The sequence below is a fragment of the Oncorhynchus masou genome, chromosome 6 (genome assembly GCF_036934945.1).
Source record: "Oncorhynchus masou masou isolate Uvic2021 chromosome 6, UVic_Omas_1.1, whole genome shotgun sequence".
In the NCBI taxonomy this organism is placed as follows: Eukaryota; Metazoa; Chordata; class Actinopteri; order Salmoniformes; family Salmonidae; genus Oncorhynchus; species Oncorhynchus masou.
This window is the reverse complement of record NC_088217.1, coordinates 60,373,331-60,395,889: the sequence shown is the minus strand read 5'-3', so window position 1 is coordinate 60,395,889 and position 22,559 is coordinate 60,373,331. Positions and strand designations below refer to the sequence as shown.

At 42.4% G+C, this 22,559-nt stretch overlaps 1 protein-coding gene across 1 annotated transcript in view; it reads left to right on the top strand.

Moving 5' to 3' along the window:
• Positions 1 to 498: 498 nt before the first annotated feature.
• The window catches only part of LOC135542364 (receptor-type tyrosine-protein phosphatase T-like), a 553,030-nt gene continuing 530,969 nt past the window's right edge, over positions 499 to 22,559 (top strand). Inside the window, exon 1 of the mRNA XM_064969287.1 lies at positions 499 to 603. Within this exon, the coding sequence (XP_064825359.1) occupies positions 528 to 603 (76 nt within the window). The 5' untranslated portion in view covers positions 499 to 527. The remainder of the gene's footprint in view (positions 604 to 22,559) is intronic.

The following is a 22,559-nucleotide window of genomic DNA, read 5'->3' as shown; positions in this document are numbered from 1 at the left end:
ATTATTTATTTTATACAATATTTTTTGCTTATCTTTATCAAGGGTGCCAATGAAATCTCACTTTTGACATAGCTAAAAGGTTATCAAAGCGCGGGAAGCTTTCATTGGGCGCACGAAAGGCTGCTCTTTTTTAGGAAGCAGCCGCACTTTCGGCATCAGAAGTGAGTGTCAGCACTGGAGAAAGAATAGCTCGCACACTGTCACGTCTTTCTTCTGCCCCAGCACAGCGGAATATAAGACTCCAACACAGAGATAGAGGTTCAAACGTCGTGTCGGAGCGTCAGGTAGGCTTTAGGGAACCCGGGGACATCGGAATGTTCTGCCACTCTCCTCGCTCTTCTCTATCTGTTCTCAACTACGCTTGCCATCAGTTACTGATTGAAGTCATACAATCAACCGGGATTGCTGTATACTGCCTTTCAGTAGGTCTACTCCCTCACTGCAATACCAATGCGAGGGTACTGTCAGTGTATACAGTCAGCGAGTAAACGGACGGGAGGCGCGCATGTAAAATAGTCACTGACAAAATGGACAAAGGGAACTACCTCATTGCTTCGATTCTTTTTCAACTGCTGGACTTAATATGTGGACAGTTCTTTCCAGGTAAGTGTATTCTTGTTTCTCGGAAGTGCTTAGAAGCCTATAGGTTACTTTCATCTGCTTTGGAGATGGAGATAGCGATACGCAGGGACCGTGGGCAGGTGCATGCGTAGGAGTTAATGCTGCGTCTCCAACTTTTATTTTCGAATATTGTAGGCTACATAATTGAACCCGCACGCACGTACGCTTCCAACACACGCACACACGCACACAACACACACACACACACACACACGGTATCAAAATGCACGCCCTTCGAGCACTTGTTACTCAAAGCGCAATTTGGGGAGCTTTTGGTCAAGATGTTTTTAACATGTAGCCTGGGCTATAAAACATGACATTGACAAAGTCGAGAATATTGACGTGTATCTGTAATGCAGACTCGTTATGACACAGATAGGCTAAACTATCCAACACATAACCATTACACAAAGCAGCGGTAATTTCGGAGTAGTTTATAACGTGATAATAAGTAAACTACGCATAACGTTGAATAGGCTATACGTGGACCAACTCGAATGAACTCTGCTTTTATTTATTTTTTAAACAACATTTCACTATACACGAGGCCAATTCCTATAACCTAACCTAGGCTATGTACGGATATAATCTACCTCCCATATTCATACTCGCGATTCGAAATTAGGTTTTGATTGGAAATAAGTGAGACAGACCCATTGCTACATTGTGGTAAAAGTTTTCGTGGAAAATATATTTGTGCTGTAACCTATATTTAAACAGTTTAACATGACGGTAGTTGGACGAAATTTTAAAATAACTTGATACCACGGAACAGATTGCTGTCTCAGTCACCTTAGCTTTTTCTTGCTCTCAAATTGTATCTAGCTGAATATCTGATAGTAGGCTTAATGAACAAAATCATTAAATATATGTAGGCCTTCTTCAAATCCACTGTTAATAAACAGAAAAACTCATCTAAATAAGAAAATAACATTAATAATCGTGACATTCGTGAACGTGGTTGAAATCCATAGACTGAAAGGCCAAATGTCAAAGATTTTATTTTATTTGTTTTACAATTTTTATCATACTTTTTCAGTGCCATTGAATTTCTTATCTCGTCTATGAGCAAGGCTACAAAAAGTATTCATCCGAGACAGATGAGAAAGCGAGACACCCCACTGGCTGTTATTTTCTGGGGGGTTTTCTGTTTAAATGAAAGTCAATGAATTATTTATACCAGAACCTGCTGCTATTGCCTTGGGTGTCTATGGGACACACACTCAGTTAAGTTGACCGGAACTGACCATTTAAAAAAAATATCAATGACCAGAGTGAATTATCTTCATTTATCCACCATCTTCGGTGTTCATGAGTTTGATACGGTCTGCCCCTGCTGAGTTGTTCACCCGTAAGGTGGCGCTCTGGGCACATCATTATATTACACTCACCCACAAAAGAGGATCATGCGCGCAAGAGAACTTTACTAAACAGTCAAGGACAAAGATGGTTGTAAATCCGAGACTCTTGGAATACCCTTTCTTCGTTAAAAAATTAAGGCAGTTTATTACTTACGTTTGTGGTTATTTATCGTAGAAATTGATGATCACACTTTATGGATTGGTGTCCATTTTATTTATTTCCGATGCATAACTCCATATGGATTTGGTGGTAGACTGATTTATTTTTAAATCAAACTTAATTCTTGGACAAAGGCATGGGAACCTCTCTTTTGTTGGTAATGTGCATTAGTTACACAACTTTAATATATAATGTGCAGTAGGCCCTGCTGTAAATCAGGATATTCTGTGTAGATATTTATTTTATTTTTATGAATTGATATGTCATGCCAGTCAGTCATCTGCATTTCAGCACCACTCTCCCAAATAAGCAGAAGAACAGACAACCAACATTATTCATTTCAGTGGGAAATAGTAGTGTTGAATGCAGCCCATGGTGTTTTTTTTCATTGGCCATTGCCCCTTTGCCAAGGAAAGAAATCTATTGGAAAAATGTTGCTTCTCTGCATACATTACCAAGCGCTCCCCACTCCTTTGCATACATCATCCTGCAGCACCCTAACACCTGCATTGTAACAGGAGACAGCAGTCACTCTGTATGCTGGAGAGGACACTCGCTAGCCAAGTGCTGCCAGACTAATGGTAATTCCAGGCTGATGCAGTGTCAGTGTTCAAGGCCCCTCTCGCCAGCTCTTCCATTTTAGGGAGAAGGTTTGTGTTTTCCGTCATAAATCTTGTTCTGGAAGTGGTCACTAGCTGGCACAGCCACAAAGTCATAATATCTTAAGATATCTTAAGATTTTTAAACTAACCCTAACCTTAGGCATACTGCTAACGCCGACCTTAAATTAAGACGAAAACGCCCATTGTTGTTTTCATTAAAAAATAAATAAATAAATAAATAAATAAATATATATATATATATATATATATATATATATAGCCAATTTTTCCTTTGCAGCTGGCCCCACTAAGGGAAAATCACTGTTCTGCCTCCAGGACAAAACTCATGACAATAAGTATCAACCTGCTGTTAGGGAGGGACACACGTTGGCGGCTTAGAGATAGTGTGTGTGTGTGTGTGTGTGTGTGTGTGTGAGTGTATACCGTGAACTTCAGTTTGCTCCAGAGTATTTATAAACATTTCCTGTTATGTTTTGTTGATATTCCACAATGGCTGAAGCCAAAAAGTAAGGGGTGTTATTTAGGATTGGTTTGACTTGGGATTTTATTTACATTGAACACAAATATGAACGCAACCATTTCAAAGACGTTACTGAGTTACAGTTCACATGAGCAAATCAGTCAATTGAAATAAATGAATTAGGCCCTAATCTATGGATTTCACATGACTGTGAACACAGATACCGTACCTTAAAAAAAGGTAGGGGTGTGGATCAGAAAACCAGTCAGTATCTGGTGTGACCACCATTTGCATCATGCAGCATGATACATCTCCTTTGCATAGAGTTTATCAGGCTGTTGATTGTGGCCTGTGGAATGTTGTCCCATTTGTCTTCAATGGTTGTGTGAAATTGCTGGATATTGGCGGGAACTGGAACACGCTGTGTACGCGTTGATTCAGAGCATCCCAGACATGCTCAATGGGTGACATGTCTGGTTAATATACAGGCCATTGAAGAACTGGAGCTTTTCAGCTTCCATGAATTGTGTCCAGATCCTTGCAACATGGGGCCGCACATTATCATGCTTAAACATGAGATGATGGCGGTGGATGAATGGCACGACAATGGGCCTCAGGATCTTGTCACGGTATATCTATGCATTTAAATTGCCATCGTAAAATGCAATTGTGTTCATTGTCCGTAGCTTATGCCTTCCCATACTCAGACGGCCACCATGCGGCACTCTGTTCACAACATTGGCATCAGAAAACCGCTCACTCACACAACGCCATCCACGCTGTCTGCCATCTGCCTGGTACAGTTGAAACCGGGATTCATCCGTGAAGTGTACACTTCTCCAGCGTGTCAGTGGCAATCGAACGTAAGCATTTGTCCACTGAAGCCAATTACGACTGCAGTCAGGTCAAGACCCTGGTGTGGATGACGAGCATTCAGATGAGACGGTTTCTGACAGTTTGTGCAGAAATTCTTTGTTTGTGCAAACTCACAGTTTCATCAGCTGTCCGGGTGGCTGGTCTCAGATGACCCCGTAGATGAAAAAGCTGTATGTGGAGGTCCTGGGCTGGCGTGCTTAAACGGAGTCTGCGGCTGTGAGGCCAGTTAGACATACTGCCAAATTCTCTAAAACAACGTATGTGTAAGGGGTGCGTAATCGGTAGCAGGGAAATCAGACCCAGGATAGCAGAACTTGGTAATAGCCGGAGCAGTTCAATAGCAAAACCCACGGCATAAAAATAACAAGAATAATTGGGTAACAAAACCCCGTCGCACACCAAACAACACGTGCACAAGCACTTACAATAAACAATGCAACTCAAAGACGTGGGGGGAACAGAGGGTTAAATACAAAACAAATGATTGAGGGAGTTGAAACCAGGTGTGAGGAAAAACAAGACAAAACACATGGAAAATGAAAAGTGGATCGATGATGGCTAGAAGTCCGCCGACGCCGACCCTCGAGCGCCGCCCGAACAAGGAGAGGACCCGACCTCAGCAGAAGTTGTGACAGTATGGTAGAGAAATTAACATTAAATTCTCTGGCAACAGCTCTGGTGGACATTCCTGCAGTCAGCATGCCAATTGTACACTTCCTCAAAACTTGAGACATCTGTAGCATTGAGTTGTGGCCGTTTACTGTCCCCAGCACAAGGTGCACCTGTGTAACGATCATGCTGTTTCATCAACTTTTTGATATGCCACACCTGTCAGGTGGCTGGATTATCTTGGCAAAGGAGAAATGCTCACTAACAAGGATGTAAACACATTTGTGCACCCAAGTTGAGAGAAATAAGCTTTTTGTGTGTATGGAACATTTCTGGGATCTTTTATTTCAGCCCACGAAACATCTGACCAACACTTTACATGTTGCGTTTATTTCTTTGTTCAGTATAGTTATTTTTAATTGCTCTGTTGCTATATTTACATAATTGTGCTTTATTCCACAGGTAGGCAAACATACACTTTAACTTTTAATTAGGTATTGTGATTGAATAACAATTTCAAAGAGGTCTAAATATTGTAATAGAAGATGGTTAAAGAAACTGGATTTCATCCAAACAAGAAATTGTGTCAAGCAATTCAACTGTGATTGCCCCAGCAAATGTAACTGGCAGTCACTCAAGCACTGATAGGGGAAACGACTACACCTCCAGAACTTCAGAGAGGGGGGAAATGTACTTCAAGTGGTCGAGAAATGAAACACCTGAGAGCACAAATGGGGTTGGGAGGCTGTCAGAGAGTTAATGAATTTCACACGCATGCCTATCCTTTTCCCAATCAATCCATGAGAACCTGTCAGAAGCCTAATTGTTTCTTTCAACTCACAGTTATCGTCTGGCCCCTTATGTTGCCGTGGCTACAGCGGGTCAGCAAAGTGGCAGGAGCACTTTTTGACAAGCTGTCTGTCACTCACCGGTACTGTCTGTTTAGTATGCTCACCCACCCGGTCACATTCTCTCTTTTTTTCCAGAGAAGAGAGCTGCATTTGGGTGTGAGTGGATGGAGCTGTATTTGCCAGTGGTCTGCTTATCTGCATGACTGTGTCACCCTAATCCACAGCACTTATTCTATTTGCCTGACTAAATGACAGCTTAATCCAGGGGCAGGCCTGTGCCATAGGATGCTAAAGTGCAAGCCGCTGGAAGAATGTCTCTCTCTCTCTCTTTTTTTCAATGCAATACTTAAAAGCTAGATATCATGCCTGAAAACCTTGTTGTGAAAAGCACAGGAGGAATGCCTGGTTTTATTGCTGACCGAGGCTCATATTCTTTGAGGTGAAAACCAGGGCCCGTATTTATAAAGTGTTTTAGAGTAGGAGTGCTGAACTATCTCGGATCAGTTTTGTCCTTTGAATCATAATTAATATTGAGGGGGGGGGGTGCTGATCTTAGATCAGTACTCTGAGACATTTTGTGATACATTCTGTAGTTGCTCAAAGTTTAACCTGATATTTCAAGGCACGAAGCACATAATGACTCAGTAGAACGAGGATGAGAGAGAGAGTGAGGGAGAGGGGAAGGTAGAGGGAGATTGCTATGAGAGAGGGAGAGAGAAATGGAGAAAAAGAGAGAGTCGGTTAAGGGGTTTCCTGATAGCAGGGGATTCCCGAGGGTTTTAAAGGTGATACAATTTAATTATGTTTTTCTCATTGTGCAGTGCTGGATTTACAGGTATTGCCCAATTATTGAGAGATTCATGAACGTACGGGGGGAAATTGATCCGTTGTGCTGTCACCTGGGAATTGACAGAGCAGGTCAAGACATAAACCGTAATTTGAGCAAACACCTATCTCGCCATTGTTTGTGGTGTGAGAAAGGGACAAAGAAATTATCAAATTCTGACTGGCGAGGAAGTGACACACAATAGGACTATTATCTAAGAAAAAAACACAAACATTGTTTTCCTCTATTGTCATGTGTTCTATTCCTACGCCATGCAGTATGTGGACATTTTCTTATCAATTGATGGCGATTAGTATAGTTCTCACGTTAAAGAACCTGTTGGACTTGTGTTTGGATGTTATCAAGACTACACAGAAATACCAAATCATCCCTAAAGAGAGAACTCTAGTGTTGTAGCTAGAAGTTAATCAGCGACATCCATCTCATGCTATCATCTTACACTATACTGTGTCTTGCTGGAATTCTATTCAGAGAGGGAAACTAAAGCTGAGGATTTTAAGACCATACACAGGAGGCCAATCTCCCCACACCTTGGGTGTTTTCCAAATGGCACCCTATTCCTTACATAGTGTACTACTTTTAACCAGAGTGTCTATTGGCTCTCGTCAAAATTAGTGCAACTATATAGGAAATAGTGTGCTATTTTGGGAAGCAGCTCTTCATTACACAGTAGCAGAAACTCTACTACTGAAATCAGAGTGGTGAGCTAAAGGGAGATAGAGAGGGAGGGGGAGAGAGCAGGAGAGTGTGGAGGCAAGATAGGGAGAGAGAAGAGTAAGAGGGGAAGGTTCAGGTTAGATAGGAGGAAGAGACTGTATGAGAGAGAATGGAGAATGAAAGGGATGGATAGACAGAAAGAGAACGCTCCTCTGTGTAGACTCAAGAGACTGTGCCAGAATAAGGAAGGTCCCCTCGAGGCTGTGGAAGCTCTGCTTACGGTTTGCTCAACAATCCTCTAGCTCTCAAACAGGCGTCTTTCGACGTGATGTTTGCGAAGTGAGCCTTCAATTCTCCCAGGACTCACAGTACAGTAATCCAGCATCTGCCTCCCATCTCCACTCTGCTCTCCCGTCAGCTTTGACTCTTATCTTTCTTTCTTCATTGTCTCTCTCCTCATTTTTCTCTTTCTCCTTCGCTTTCTCTGTCCCACCCACCCTCACACCAACAAATCCGCACCAACTAGCCAGATATCTTCATCGATAATGACATGCACCGTCATTTCTCCGTCTCTCCTCCTCAAAGTTTGAGATGGATGGAGAAGTACATGCACATTCCCTTCCCCCATCGTAATTGTCAGGATCCATCAAAAATATTACCGTTAATTGGACAGAGAGGAAGAGAGGGTTAACATAAATTCAGACTTGATTAATAGATAATTACTTCTGTCATCAACGGAAATAATTACCGGCAAATTGCTGCTCAGATTGGAAGCCTCAAACAAAAAGCTGCTGCACTCCCAGCCGTCTCTGCCTCTCCGTCAAACATTTATTTCAGATTTAGAGGGTAGCCATGGAAAAGTGCTTTAGACTTTACAGGTACAGTGCACCAAAAAGTTGGTGACCACTGTATTAGTCGACAGTGCATTCAGACCCCTTAACTTTATCCATATTTTTTTCCATTATGGAATTATTCTAAAACGGATTAAATAAGAAACGTTCTTCATCAATCTACACACAAACAAAGATTGCACTTTTTGGCCTGAATCAGAGCATCACGTCTGGAGGAAACCTGGCACCATCACTACGGTGAGGCATGGTGGTGGCAGCATCATGCTGTGGGGATGTTTTTCAGCGGCAGGGACTGGGAGACTAGTCAGAATCGAGGGAAAGATGAATGCGGCAAAGTACAGAGAGATCCTTGATGAAAATCTGCTCCACAGCTCTCAAGACCTCAGACTGGGGCGATGGTTCAACTTCAATCAGGGCAATGACCCTAAGCGCATAGCCAAGACAACACAGGGGTGGCATTGGGACAAGTCTCTGAATGTCCTTGAGTGGCCCAGCCAGAGCCTGGACTTGAACCCATTATACCCAAGAAGACTTGAGGCTGTGATCGCTGCCAAAAGTGCTTCAACAAAGTACTGAGTAAAGAGTCTGATTACTTATGTAAATGTGATGTTTCTGTTTTTTATTTGTAAAAAACTGTGCTAAAAAGGATAAAAAACTGTTTTTGCTTTGTCATTATGGGGTATTGTGTGTAGATTGATGAGGGGAAAAAACAATTGAATCCATTTTAGAAAAGGGCTGTAACGTAACAAAATGTGGAAAAAGTCAAGGGGTCTGAATACTTTCCGAATGCACTGTATATAGACAATGGCCTATTATTATGTGTGTTAACATATTGCTAGGCTATAATTTCAGTTTCTTTTGTTGGTGTTTTAATTTGCAGTGTGTGACCTAATCTAGTTTGATTGGCCTCTGTGCCAGCGATTTAAACTAGAAAAGCAGTCTAATAAATACATTTCATATGCTGTTTACAGCAGCGGAATTGGAAATACCCCCCAAAAACTTGAACGGTGTAGACTGCATTTGATAGCGAGGTCGTCAAAATTGGCAAAGATGCAATCAATATAGAGGTCATTACACTTGATAAGGCCATTCCTCTGCCACAGCCTGAAAGTTGAATCCAGTTTAGCTGGAAGGAAGAGGTGATTATGACATATAGGACATTGAATAAAGAAATCACAGAAATGTTGATGGAGTTGAGTTCAAAGTTTAAGAGTACTGCTAACAATTGGATTGGATGTGTAGGTTGAAGCTGAGAGAGCAATACTGGAGGTGACTAAAGCTGGCAAAGAGAAACAGGAGTTGGCTTCTGTTGACACTAGTCAGTTTCTGGAGTGTGAAGCCAGTAAATAATGTGTTGTATATTTGCTGCTCAGTAATAATATAATGTATTAAGTTAGGAAGGGTTTGTCCTCCGTGTGTTCTATCTCTCTGGAGGAATACTTGACTTGTTCTTGGATTCCCACCACCCCATAAAAAGGAAGATATAAGTTTAACCACTGAAATGAGAAAAGACATGGTTAGAAAAAGAGGGAGACATTGTAACAAATACAGAAATTGGGGCAATGCATTTATCTTGATACAATTCACTTTACCAGCTAAAGTAAGGTGGAGAATATTCCATCTCTGAAAGTCCAGACATGTTAATAAGGGGAATCAAGTTGTCATCATGGAGAGAAGACAAGGTACAGGTGATATTGATCCCTAAATATTTAAAGCTAGACATGGTCAAACAAAATGGAATGGTATCCTGCGGAATGTGTAATGATAAATCATTAATAGTAAAACATTCACTTTGAGAATGTATTTTTATGACACGAACAAACACACCAAACCTTCACAGTAGATCCACTATATCCGGGACACACTCATCAGGATCTGATATATAAAAGCAAGTCATCTGCATACAAGGAAACTTTGTGTTCCAGTCCCCATTTGTAAATACTGTGTATTGAGGGTGTGACCTTTAGCATAATAGAAAGGGGTTCTATTGCCAGGGCAAATAACAGAGGGTACATTGGGCATCCTTGGCGTGTGGCCCTTGACAATGGGAAACACTTTGAACACAGTTTGGTTATACTGACGCCTTGAGTAATGAGTAAAACAATCAGATCAAGGAAATGAAGTTCACTCCAAAGCCACATTTTCCCAGTACAGAGAATAAATAGTCCCATTCTACCATGTCAAATGCCTTCTCTACATGTAAAGAGAGAATTACTTCAGGAATGTCTGAAGATGCAGGACTGTATGACATTGAGCAGATGCCGATTGATAGAAAAGGAGTGGCGACCCTAAATAAACCCTGTCTGATACGAGGTCTGTCATAGTTGACTTTAATCGAGAGTCGAGCCGCTAACATTTTAACATCTGCATTCAAAAGCGAGAAAGGTCTGTATGAGCCACACTCATATGCATCTTTGCCAGGTTCTCTATCAGAGATTGGGGTCCAGGCCATGTTCGAAAATTTCAAGGAGTGGTACCAGTTTGGCAGAAAACTTATTGAAAAATTTGTTTGGCTAGCCATCTTGGACAGGGGATTTCCCTTGCAATTATTAATTTCAATGGGATTAACTATTTGAATATGTGAGGTAGTGTACATTTTGGGAATCAGCTGTGAGGCAGATTTGCACTTGAGCTGCTGAGCTAGAAGTCGATTAGCCTTTTCTCCATGCTTGCAAACAAAACCACTTGCGTGGAGTAAATGCTGCTTAGTTTTATCTGTGGATAGTAAATTGTACTGAGTTTGAATAAAATTAAACAAAATAGCTGATTAATGGTATTCTGGAATTTGACCAACAATACACTAAAGGCCTTTCTTTGTAACGTACTGGTGATGGAAAGGAGTATTGTTAGTCTAGTTCCAGAATGGCATTAGTCATCTGTTGTTGTTTTTTAAATTTATGTTGTTTTTTGAGAAGAGAGTAATAGGAAATCATTTTCCCAAACCATAGTTGGAGAGATCGAATGTGTTTTATTTTTCTCAATAAAGACATCAATTGCAATGATTTTTTTGGGGGAAAAAGTGAAGGGGTCTGAATACTTTCCGAATGAAACAAGCCTCTCCAGAAGAAGATGAAGTGACAATAGCAATCCAGCTCGGAGGACCGAATTGGCCGTTATGTTGTCGAAATGGGTGTCACAGCGCTCATTGCCTTTGATCCCAGATGGTTCCCAGGGATGGGTCCACCTCCTGGCCTCAGTCACGTCCACGAGAGGACATTGTGTCATTGTGGGGAGTACATTCAAAGATGCCCTTTTCTAACCTTTCCTGTTACCTCATGTCAGGCCTTGAGAGACTTCATCGCTTAATTTATTGGCTTCTGAGGACTTGACAGTGCCGTGTCAGAAAGAAATGTTCTATTCTGGAAGCTCGTCTCATGCGATTGCTCCTTTAGCTTCGCCAGGTGGAGCTTTTTAGCCACCAGTGATTTGCACGTTGTGAAGGAGAACGGTGTCCATCCATGCTTTGGCTTAGGTATGGGTCAGTATGATTTTAAAAGTGCACGCTCAGTTCACGCTGATCAGGGTGGTGTTTTTACTCATGGACTTTCTGGACCATGTCAATCTCCCTTGAACATGTTATTAGGCCCTATAACTGACATACTGTATAACCACCGTCTTCAAATAAGGGATCTCAATAAGACAACCAGTCAACCTTGTCTATGCGTCAGTTCTTTGGCTAACAAAAGGGGATTTGAAAAAAAACCAGTCTAAACCCCCTTTCTGAGGATTAAAGAAAGACAGCAGCAGAAAAATAGGAGGGGAAAGTGAAAGTATTAAATTGCATTAAAGTCAATGTTAGCCCGGCAGAATGAAAGCTGGCAGTAATGAACTGGCTGAGCTCCTTCAAGACCTGGGGCTTTGTCGGAGTAATGCGCCTGGAAGGGTAACAAAGACCCCTTGTGCATTCTCTCCCTCCAGAGAGACCATTAACCTTTCCCCAGCATTCACACACACACTTCCCCCAGACACTTCCTCTACTGCCAATGACCCGCTTTGTTTCTTCGCGGGAAGATTAAATGCCCCTAATTGGTTAGGCTAATGTCAATTTGTCGGAGTGTACTAATGCCTGCCATATTATTTAGTCCCTTGTGAAAAGGTCAGGCTTGGGCGCTCGTGTGCCCTGATATATACTACTACACTACAGTAAGTCTCGACCCTGCCCTGTCACTGGGTAGAAAAAGAAACACTTGAAGTGAGTGTCTTTGTGAGTTCTGCCAGGACCGGTGATAAAGGTGACCAAAGCGTTGTTGTTGACACTGAAGCAGGTGCAGGCTTTGGCTGGAGTAAAAAAAAAAATCTTGTTCCATGTCATAAAGCCGTGAACACAAAGGGGCGATAAGAGGCATAACTAATCATCGCCCTGCTCCAGATTGGCGAGGCGTGATTTGCAGACAATTGCACAGTCTTGCACGAACTGGCACATTTTCTGGCTGGCGCTTGCATTGTTGCATTGTTGTTTTCCTTACAAATAATAATGTGTGCATTCCTATCAAATTAAGTGCCTTATTTTCTGCATATCGTGTTGTCATTTCTACTGTAGCATACAGTAGGTATGTATGTATGTTTTTATGTATGTATGGAGCATAATGTATTTACAGTTTTATTCACGTTTTCAAATACTGGTGACAAATAATTATTGCATTGATGGTAATGGACACCTATGATGTGTGTAAAATATTTTTTTGAAGGTTGTACTGATTATAATGAGCTAATGATAAGCTATTTGCAAGCTATGTGTGGTGCCATGTATTTTTGTACCTAACATGGGTTTATTATGATTTTCTTTGAGCTAAGTTAGCATTAGCTAGCTAGCTAGTCATTCACCTTTCTCAAGACTATGTATTAATGCTACAATCTCAGGGTTTGACTCCGGTTAATTGAATGTTTTCATATGCTTTCTCGCAAGTGTAATGCCTTTAATTGTTTCAGTCTGTGTTTAGATATATATATTGATTTAAGTTCTCGGTTGGACACTTTTGTTGGGATATTTTTGTTGATATTTTTATAATTATTTTTTTGGGGGTCGTGTTTGCAGGATCGTTCCCATGCTGTCTTTATTGCAGTCGTGCTTTGGACGCACTGCACCTGAGTATCAGGTTTTACTCCCAGTAGTTATGAACGTAGATGTTCGGGGACAAGGCATGGATCACGCCCCTAACACAACCCATGGGCTCAAAGTCTTGACCAACAGAAACCTTTTCTTTTACTATTGCTGTTTGTTAGATAGAGCTAATAGAGGATACAGGTGACCGACTTTTGACAGTAACACTGTTTATGATTGAGCTCAAACTATTTAAAATTGGTGTTGTGAATACTTATCTGTTAATAATAGGGAGCCCTCTTTTGTAGGTTATGTGACAGATGGTTAACTGGGAGTTTGATCTTATTTGGGGATGCCTGCAGTCCGCCTTAGAGGCGAGCATAGGACAGTTTTATTTTGCGCTGTTTTTATTTTTGATGTATTATTATGAGGGTTTTGTGTAAGGTGGATGGGGGGGGGGGGGCGTTTTTTCTACTTCTACTTCAACAGTATCTTGCCCAACTTTTTGGTACGTACTTTTTTTAAATCACAGGATATGATTGGTGGTCTAATGCAGGGTTTTCATCTCTACTCCAGACTCAATTTAGTAATCTACATTTCAAATGACTGACATGTCAGATATTGGGGTGGGAGTTGCGGTCAGCTATTAGGTTTACAAGCTGGAACGTCAAAGCAATGAATGGCCCGGTTGAATGAGCTAGAGTATTAGCTTATTGTAACGGTTCTCGTCTGTCGAAGGAGAAGCGGACCAAAATGGAGCGTGATAGTTATTCATGTTCTTTAATGAAATGAACTAGACATGAAATAACGAACAAAACAAAGAACAAACGTGAAAACCTATACAGCCTATCTGGTGAACACAAACACAGAGACAGGAACAATCACCCACGAAATACTCAAAGAATATGGCTGCCTAAATATGGTTCCCAATTAGAGACAACGATAAACACCTGCCTCTGATTGAGAACCACTCCAGACAGCCATAGACTATGCTAGATACCCCACTAAGCCACACACCCAATACCTAACAAAACCCCAAGACAAAACACACCACAATAAACCCATGTCACACCCTGGCCTGACCAAATAAATAAAGACAAACACAATAAACTTTGACCAGGGCGTGACACTTATCTTAAAAATGAAAAAAACAATATAGCATTCCTAGAAGAAACATACAAGAATCTGTGAACAGCAGATCATGGTAGACTCCATAAAGCTTTGGTAGGACAAATATTTAATTCCAAATTCAATGCTAAGGCAACGGGAACAGCAATACTTATTCATAAGAAAGTAAAATTTACTGCATACTGAGACAAATAAAATGCATTCGATCTCTCCAGTTACGCTTTGGGAAACACTTAAAGTTGTTCTTATTTCCTATACCTCTTTTCTAAAAAAAACAACAGAAAATTAAACGACAACTACAGCTGATTATTGCCGCTCTGGAACTAGACCAAAAATACTCCTTTCCATCACCAGAATGTTACAAAGAAAGGCTTTTAATGTATTGTTGGTCTAATTCCAGAATAGCATTAATCAGCTCTTCAAACTCAGTAAATTGTACTATCCACAGATAAAACTAAGCAGCATCTACTCCGCATCTACTCCGCGCAAGTGGCTTTGTTTATGAGCATGGATCTACTACTTCCGGCGCATGGATCTACTACTTCCGGCGCCGACAGAGATGGCCGCCTCGCTTCGCGTTCCTAGGAAACTATGCAGTTTTTTGTTTTTTTACGTGTTATTTCTTACATTAGTACCTCAGGTCATCTTAGGTTTCATTACATACAGCCGAGAAGAACTACTGTATATAAGATCAGCATCAACTCACCATCAGTACGACCAAGAATATGTTTTTCGCGACGCGGATCCTGTGTTCTGCCTTACAAACAGGACAACGGAATGGATTGCATGCAGCGACCCCAAAAAACGACTCCGAAAAAGAGGGAAACGTAGCGGTCTTCTGGTTAGACTACGGAGACGGGCACATCGTGCCCCACTTCCTAGCATTCTTCTTGCCAATGTCCAGTCTCTTGACAACAAGGTTGATGAAATCCGAGCAAGGGTAGCATTCCAGAGGGACATCAGAGACTGTAACGTTCTGTGCTTCACGGAAACATGGCTCACTGGAGAGGCGCTATCCAATGCGGTGCAGCCAACGGGTTTCTCCACGCATCGCGCCGACAGAAACAAACACCTTTCTGGTAAGAAGAGGGGTGGGGGTGTATGCCTTATGGCTAACGAGGCATGGTGCGATGAAAGAAACATACAGGAACTCAAATCCTTCTGTTCACCTGATTTAGAATTCCTCACAATCAAATGTAGACCACATTACCTACCAAGAGAATTCTCTTCGATTATAATCACAGCCGTATATATCCCCCCCCAAGCAGACACATCGATGGCTCTGAACGAACTTTATTTAACTCTTTGCAAACTGGAAACCATTTATCCGGAGGCTGCATTCATCGTTGTTGGGGATTTTAACAAGGCTAATCTGAAAACAAGACTCCCTAAATTTTATCAGCATATCGATTGCACAACCAGGGGCGGAAAAACCTTGGATCACTGTTACTCTAACTTCCGCGACGCATATAAGGCCCTGCCCCGCCCCCCTTTCGGAAAAGCTGACCACGACTCCATTTTGCTGATACCTGCCTACAGACAAAAGCTAAAAAAAGAAGCTCCCACGCTGAGGTCTGTCCAACGCTGGTCCGACCAAGCTGACTCCACACTCCAAGACTGCTTCCATCACGTGGACTGGGACATGTTTCGTATTGCGTCAAATAACAACATTGACGAATACGCTGATTCGGTGTGCGAGTTCATTAGAACTTGCGTTGAAGATGTTGTTCCCATAGCAACAATTAAAACATTCCCTAACCAGAAACCTTGGATTGATGGCAGCATTCGTGTGAAACTGAAAGCGCGAACCACTGCTTTCAATCAGGGCAAGGTGTCTGGTAACATGACTGAATACAAACAATGCAGCTATTCCCTCCGTAAGGCTATCAAACAAGCTAAGCGTCAGTACAGAGACAAAGTAGAATCCCAATTCAACGGCTCAGACACAAGAGGCATGTGGCAGGGTCTACAGTCAATCACGGACTACAGGAAGAAATCCAGCCCAGTCACGGACCAGGATGTCTTGCTCCCAGGCAGACTAAATAACTTTTTTGCCCGCTTTGAGGACAATACAGTGCCACTGACACTGCCTGCAACGGAAAAATGCGGTCTCTCCTTCACTGCAGCCGAGGTGAGTAAAACATTTAAACGTGTTAACCCTCACAAGGCTGCAGGCCCAGACGGCATCCCCAGCCGCGCCCTCAGAGCATGCGCAGACCAGCTGGCTGGTGTGTTTACGGACATATTCAATCAATCCCTATACCAGTCTGCTGTTCCCACATGCTTCAAGAGGGCCACCATCGTTCCTGTTCCCAAGAAAGCTAAGGTAACTGAGCTAAACGACTACCGCCCCGTAGCACTCACTTCCGTCATCATGAAGTGCTTTGAGAGACTAGTCAAGGACCATATCACCTCCACCCTACCTGACTCCCTAGACCCACTCCAATTTGCTTACCGCTCCAATAGGTCCACAGACGATGCAATCTCAACCACACTGCACACTGCCCTAACCCATCTGGACAAGAGGAATACCTATGTGAGAATGCTGTTCATCGACTACAGCTCGGCATTCAACACCATAGTACCCTCCAAGCTTGTCATCAAGCTCGAGACCCTGGGTCTCGACCCCACCCTGTGCAACTGGGTACTGGACTTCCTGACGGGCCGCCCCCAGGTGGTGAGGGTAGGTAACAACATCTCCTCCCCGCTGATCCTCAACACTGGGGCCCCACAAGGGTGCGTTCTGAGCCCTCTTCTGTACTCCCTGTTCACCCACGACTGCGTGGCCACGCACGCCTCCAACTCAATCTTCAAGTTTGCGGACGACACAACAGTGGTAGGCTTGATTACCAACAACGACGAGACGGCCTACAGGGAGGAGGTGAGGGCCCTCGGAGTGTGGTGTCAGGAAAATAACCTCACACTCAACGTCATCAAAACTAAGGAGATGATTGTGGACTTCAGGAAACAGCAGAGGGAACACCCCCCTATCCACATCGATGGAACAGTAGTGGAGAGAGTAGCAAGTTTTAAGTTCCTCGGCATACACATCACAGACAAACTGAATTGGTCCACTCACACAGACAGCATCGTGAAGAAGGCGCAGCAGCGCCTCTTCAACCTCAGGAGGCTGAAGAAATTCGGCTTGTCACCAAAAACACTCACAAACTTCTACAGAGGCACAATCGAGAGAATCCTGGCGGGCTGTATCACCGCCTGGTACGGCAACTGCTCCGCCCTCAACCGTAAGGATCTCCAGAGGGTAGTGAGGTCTGCACAACGCATCATCGGGGGCAAACTACCTGCCCTCCAGGACACCTACACCACCCGATGTTACAGGAAGGCCATAAAGATCATCAAGGACATCTACCACCCGAGCCACTGCCTGTTCACCCCGCTATCATCCAGAAGGCGAGGTCAGTACAGGTGCATCAAAGCTGGGACCGAGAGACTGAAAAACAGCTTCTATCTCAAGGCCATCAGACTGTTAAACAGCCACCACTAACATTGAGTGGCTGCTGCCTACACACTGACACTGACTCAACTCCAGCCACTTTAATAATGGGAATTGATGGGAAATGTTGTAAATATATCACTAGCCACTTTAAACAATGCTACCTTATATAATGTTACTTACCCTACATTATTCATCTCATATGCATACGTATATACTGTACTCTATATCATCGACTGCATCCTTATGTAATACATGTATCACTAGCCACTTTAACTATGCCACTTTGTTTACATACTCATCTCACATGTATATACTGTACTCGATACCATCTACTGTATCTTGCCTATGCTGCTCTGTACCATCACTCATTCATATATCTTTATGTACATATTCTTTATCCCCTTACACTGTGTATAAGACAGTAGATTAGGAATTGTTAGTTAGATTACTTGTTGGTTATTACTGCATTGTCGGAACTAGAAGCACAAGCATTTCGCTACACCCGCACATCTGCTAACCATGTGTATGTGACAAATAAAATTTGATTTGATTTCATTTTGAGAAACGGCTGGTCAACTTCTAGCTCAACAGCTCAGGTACAAATCTGCCTCACATCTGATTCCCAAAATGTAGAGTACCACAGGTATTCTAACTGTTAATCCCATTGAAATTAATAATTGCAAAGTGGGAAATCCCCTGGCCCAGATGGCTACCCAATCAAATTCTGGCACCACTACTTCATGAAATTTTCAAACATGGCCTGGACCAGAGTACCCAGCAAAGATGCATATGAGTGTGGCTCATACAGACCTTTCTCGCTTTTGAATGCAGATGTTAAAATGTTAACGGCTCGCCTCTCGATTAAAGTTAACTATGACAGACCTCGTATCAATGGATCAGACAGGGTTTATTTAGGGTCGCCACTCCTTTTCTAGCAATCGGGACCTGCTCAATGTCATCCAGTCCTGCATCTTCAGACATTCCTGAAGTAATTATCTCTTTACATGCAGAGAAGGCATTTGACAGGGTAGAATGTGACTATTTATTCTCTGTACTGGGAAAATGTAGCTTTGGAGTGAACTTAATTTCCTGGATCTGATTGTTTTACTCATTACTCAATGCGTCAGTATAAACAAACTGTGTTCAAAGTGTTTCCCATTGTCAAGGGCCACACGCCAAGGAAGTCCAAAGTACCCTCTGTTATTTGCCCTGGCAATAGAACCCCTTTCTGTTATGCTAAAGGTCACACCCTCAATACACAGTATTTACAAATTAGGGACTGGAACACAAAGTTTCCTTGTATGCAGATGACTTGCTTTTATATATCAGATCCTGATGAGTGCGTCCCGGATATAGTGGACCTACTGTGAAGTTTTGGTGTGTTTGTTCGTGTTATAAAAATACATTCTCAAAGTGAATGTTTTACTATTAATGAATTATCATTACACATTCCGCAGGATACCATTCCATTTCGTATGTCCAAGTCTGGCTTTAAATATTTATGGATCAATATCACCCGTACCTTGTCTTCCCTCCCTGATGGCAACTTATTTCCCCTTATTTACTAATTTAAACTGGACTTTCAGAGATGGATTATTCTCCACCTCACTTTAGCTGGTGCAGTGAAATGTATCAAGATAAATGTATTGCCCAGATTTCATTTAATAATCACCTCTTCCTTCCAACTATACTGGATTCAACTTTCAGGCTGTGGCAGTGGAATGGCCTCACCAACTGTAATGACCTCTATTGTGATAGTACCTCTTACAATTTTGATGACCTCGCTGTCAAATGCAATCTACACCGTTCAAGTTTTTTTAAATAGCTATTTTCACTGTTGTATACAGTAGGCCTATAAGATAACATAATAACCTGAAAATGTCAGGCTGATGTGTGTTTAATTTGTAACATTTCATTTTTGTAACTCAATGAGTTTTCTTTTCTTTTAAGATGTGTTTGAAGGCATTCTGGCTGGGGGGTGTTATGGGGTGAGGGATGTTGAGGGGGAGGGGGGGACAAAATGGGAAAAATGTCCAATGTCTTAATGTTTTATCCTCCACAGACCACACCCCCTCCCCTCCCCCCCTTTTATCACGGAATACCGAAATTTGTTGTATGGTTTCAATAAAATGATCCATAGCCTATACTATAGGCTATAGCCTAGGCTATATAAAGACCATGCTCGGAGAAGCACAGGGCAAAGTTATATTTTGAAGAAAATGTACTTCCTTCCCGAGGTTTTGCTTCAAAGGTCTCTTTTACTAGGATGCCCACACACGTTCATCCACTTGCAACATATTTCCAGCCTCCAAACAGTGGTGAATGGAAAGAGACATCTTTTATACAAAACACCACAAGCTGCAGGCCTAATGACATTTGTCATTGGTTTTTAGGCCAGAATTTATGTGTCCACTACTGTCCGAGCACATCTCGGTGTGTCGGGCACTCATCTCTGCCTTGGCAAAATGTCAGTGTTCTCGTTGAACTTGAACAAATTGCCATTGATAAAATGCTACTGTTTTCATTGTCCGTATCTTATTCCTCCCAATACCATAACCCCACCGCCACCATGGAGCACTCTGTTCACAACATTGACATCAGCAAACCACTCGGCCCGACACCATACACGTGGTCTGTGGTTGTTAGGCCGGTTGGACGTACTGCCAAATTCTCTGACATTTAATTAACTTTAAATTCTCTAGCAACAGCTCTGTTGGACATAGCTGCAGTCTGTACGCTCCTTCAAAACTTGAGACATCTGTGGCATTGTGTTGTGTGACAAAATTTCGCATTTTTGAGTGGCCTTTTATTGTCCCAGGTTTAATCAGCTTCTTGATATGCCACACCTGTCAGATGGATGGATTGTCTTGGATAAGGAGAAATGCTCACTAACAGGGGTGTAAACAAATTTGTACAAAACATTTTAGAGAAATAAGCTTTTTTTGTGGAAAGAACATTTCGGTGATCTTTTATGAAACATGGGACCAACACTTTACATGTTGCGTTTATATTTTTGTTCAGCGTATGTTGGTTGGTGATATGGATTCGGACCCGCACTTTGAAAGCCATGATGTAGAGCTGAGTGAACAGCAGATATGTTTGGTGTTTTTGATGTTTGATGCTGTGAAACTTGGGGAATACCTCTGAGATTAGTAAATCCTGTCATGATCACTTGGTTGGTACAGGTGAGCACATCAGCGGTGAAGCAGGAGCTTGAATGATTGCTCTCTGTCTCATGGAAATAGTTGCAGTGTTTTAGCTGTATATAGTCAGCTAACTAGTTGGTTGTTTTGTCTTGTTTTAACCCATGTAATTCACATGGAAACGGCCCAAGCTGCTTGCTATAGCTAGCTAACTAGCTAGTCTGTCATACAAGGAAAGTTGTGTGTGGCTGTAAATTTGGGCTGTGCTTGCAAAGTGTCACTATCAGCTGTCACTATCACTAACTGGCTATACTGACACCCAACTAACTAGCCACCGAAATGGAGATTAGAGTACTTTGTGTTTATCTTAGGTCATGGTTGCTAGGTACATATATTCATAGGCTATACATTGCCTCATTTTCCTATTATTTGACAGCTTAGCTGTCATGTTAGGGTATATGCCTGAGCAGTGGAGCTTATATGATAATGAGTTGCAGTGATATTTGTTTACATACTGTAGCAGCTAACAAGTTGCTTGTTTTGACCTGTTTCTACTGATGCAATTAATTTCTACCGCTGAAATTCACCCTACAAGGTGATTATTAGGAAGAGAGTATGTGTATGGTTTAGAAAAAGAGAGGAAGGAAGATAGACAGTGTGAGTGACAGAGAGAGAGATGATGCTCCTGACCACAATTGTATCCTATTTGTTGCTCCGTTCCCCTCTCTCCTCCTCCCCTCTCCCTCTGTTAGTCTGTTCCTCTAGGTCAGTGAAAGTGAGGGAAGTGATATGGAGAGTCACGGCTCAGCAGCAGAAGGCAAGGAGGAAGAGAAGTTAGAGATGATAGGAGGGATAGAGCTGTGGAGCGTGGAGGAAGAGGAGGCAGGATTGGAGCGAGAGGAGAGTGGAGGGAGAGAGAAAGAGGGGAGAGCGGAGACTGGAGGGAGAGGAACATGGAGAGGAGGAGGAAGAGGGAGAGGAGGAGGGAGTGGAAGAGGGAGAGCACACCAGAGAGGAGAGCCAACATTTCCATGAAGTGACTCTGCCCCAAGTCCCACCATTCACCCTTGTACAATACAGCCTGGGCCCCTAAAGTGACAGTGACAGGGTTTTGGACTGATTTTTCATTCTTTCAGATGTGGTGTTTAATACCAACCTGTCCGCCACCACATCCAATTCACTGAATTGTTTTGAAACACTTTCTGATTATAATTATTATAACAAATTGCAAGTGTATTTAATTAACATTGTATAATAAATGGATTCACATATAAGGTATATAACTTAAGTTGCAACGCATTAACATGCATTGCAAGGCATTATTCCAGGCATGATCAGAGAGGCCCTGGGGTGGAGAGACAAAGAAAGAGAGAGCGTATCTCACCACAGAAGGTCAGGAACAAAGAAGAGAAAGAACAATGAATCTAAGACCTTTCATAACCATTTGTTTAGGTAAAAAAATGTGAGTTGTTGACCAATAGAATACTGTTGAGTTAACCTCCAATCAGATATCAGACCTACAGGGTGTAAAGGCAACTGAACGGGGGTTGTCAAGAGCAACACAGAGAAGGCTGAATTCCTGAGAAGACAATACATTTTTTTGCAGACTTTTGAGTCACTTTGGGGGCTGAAGATGACAATTCCCAATAACTACACTATATATACAAAATTACTTGGACATCCCTTCAAATTAGTGGATTCGGCTATTTCAGTCACACCCGTTGCTGACAGATGTATAAAATCGAGCACACCGCCATGCAATCTCCATAGACAAACATTGGCAGTAGAATGACCCCACTGAAGAGCCCAGTGACCTTCAATGTGGCACCGTCACAGGACACCACCCTTCCAACAAGTCAGCCTGTCAAATTGTC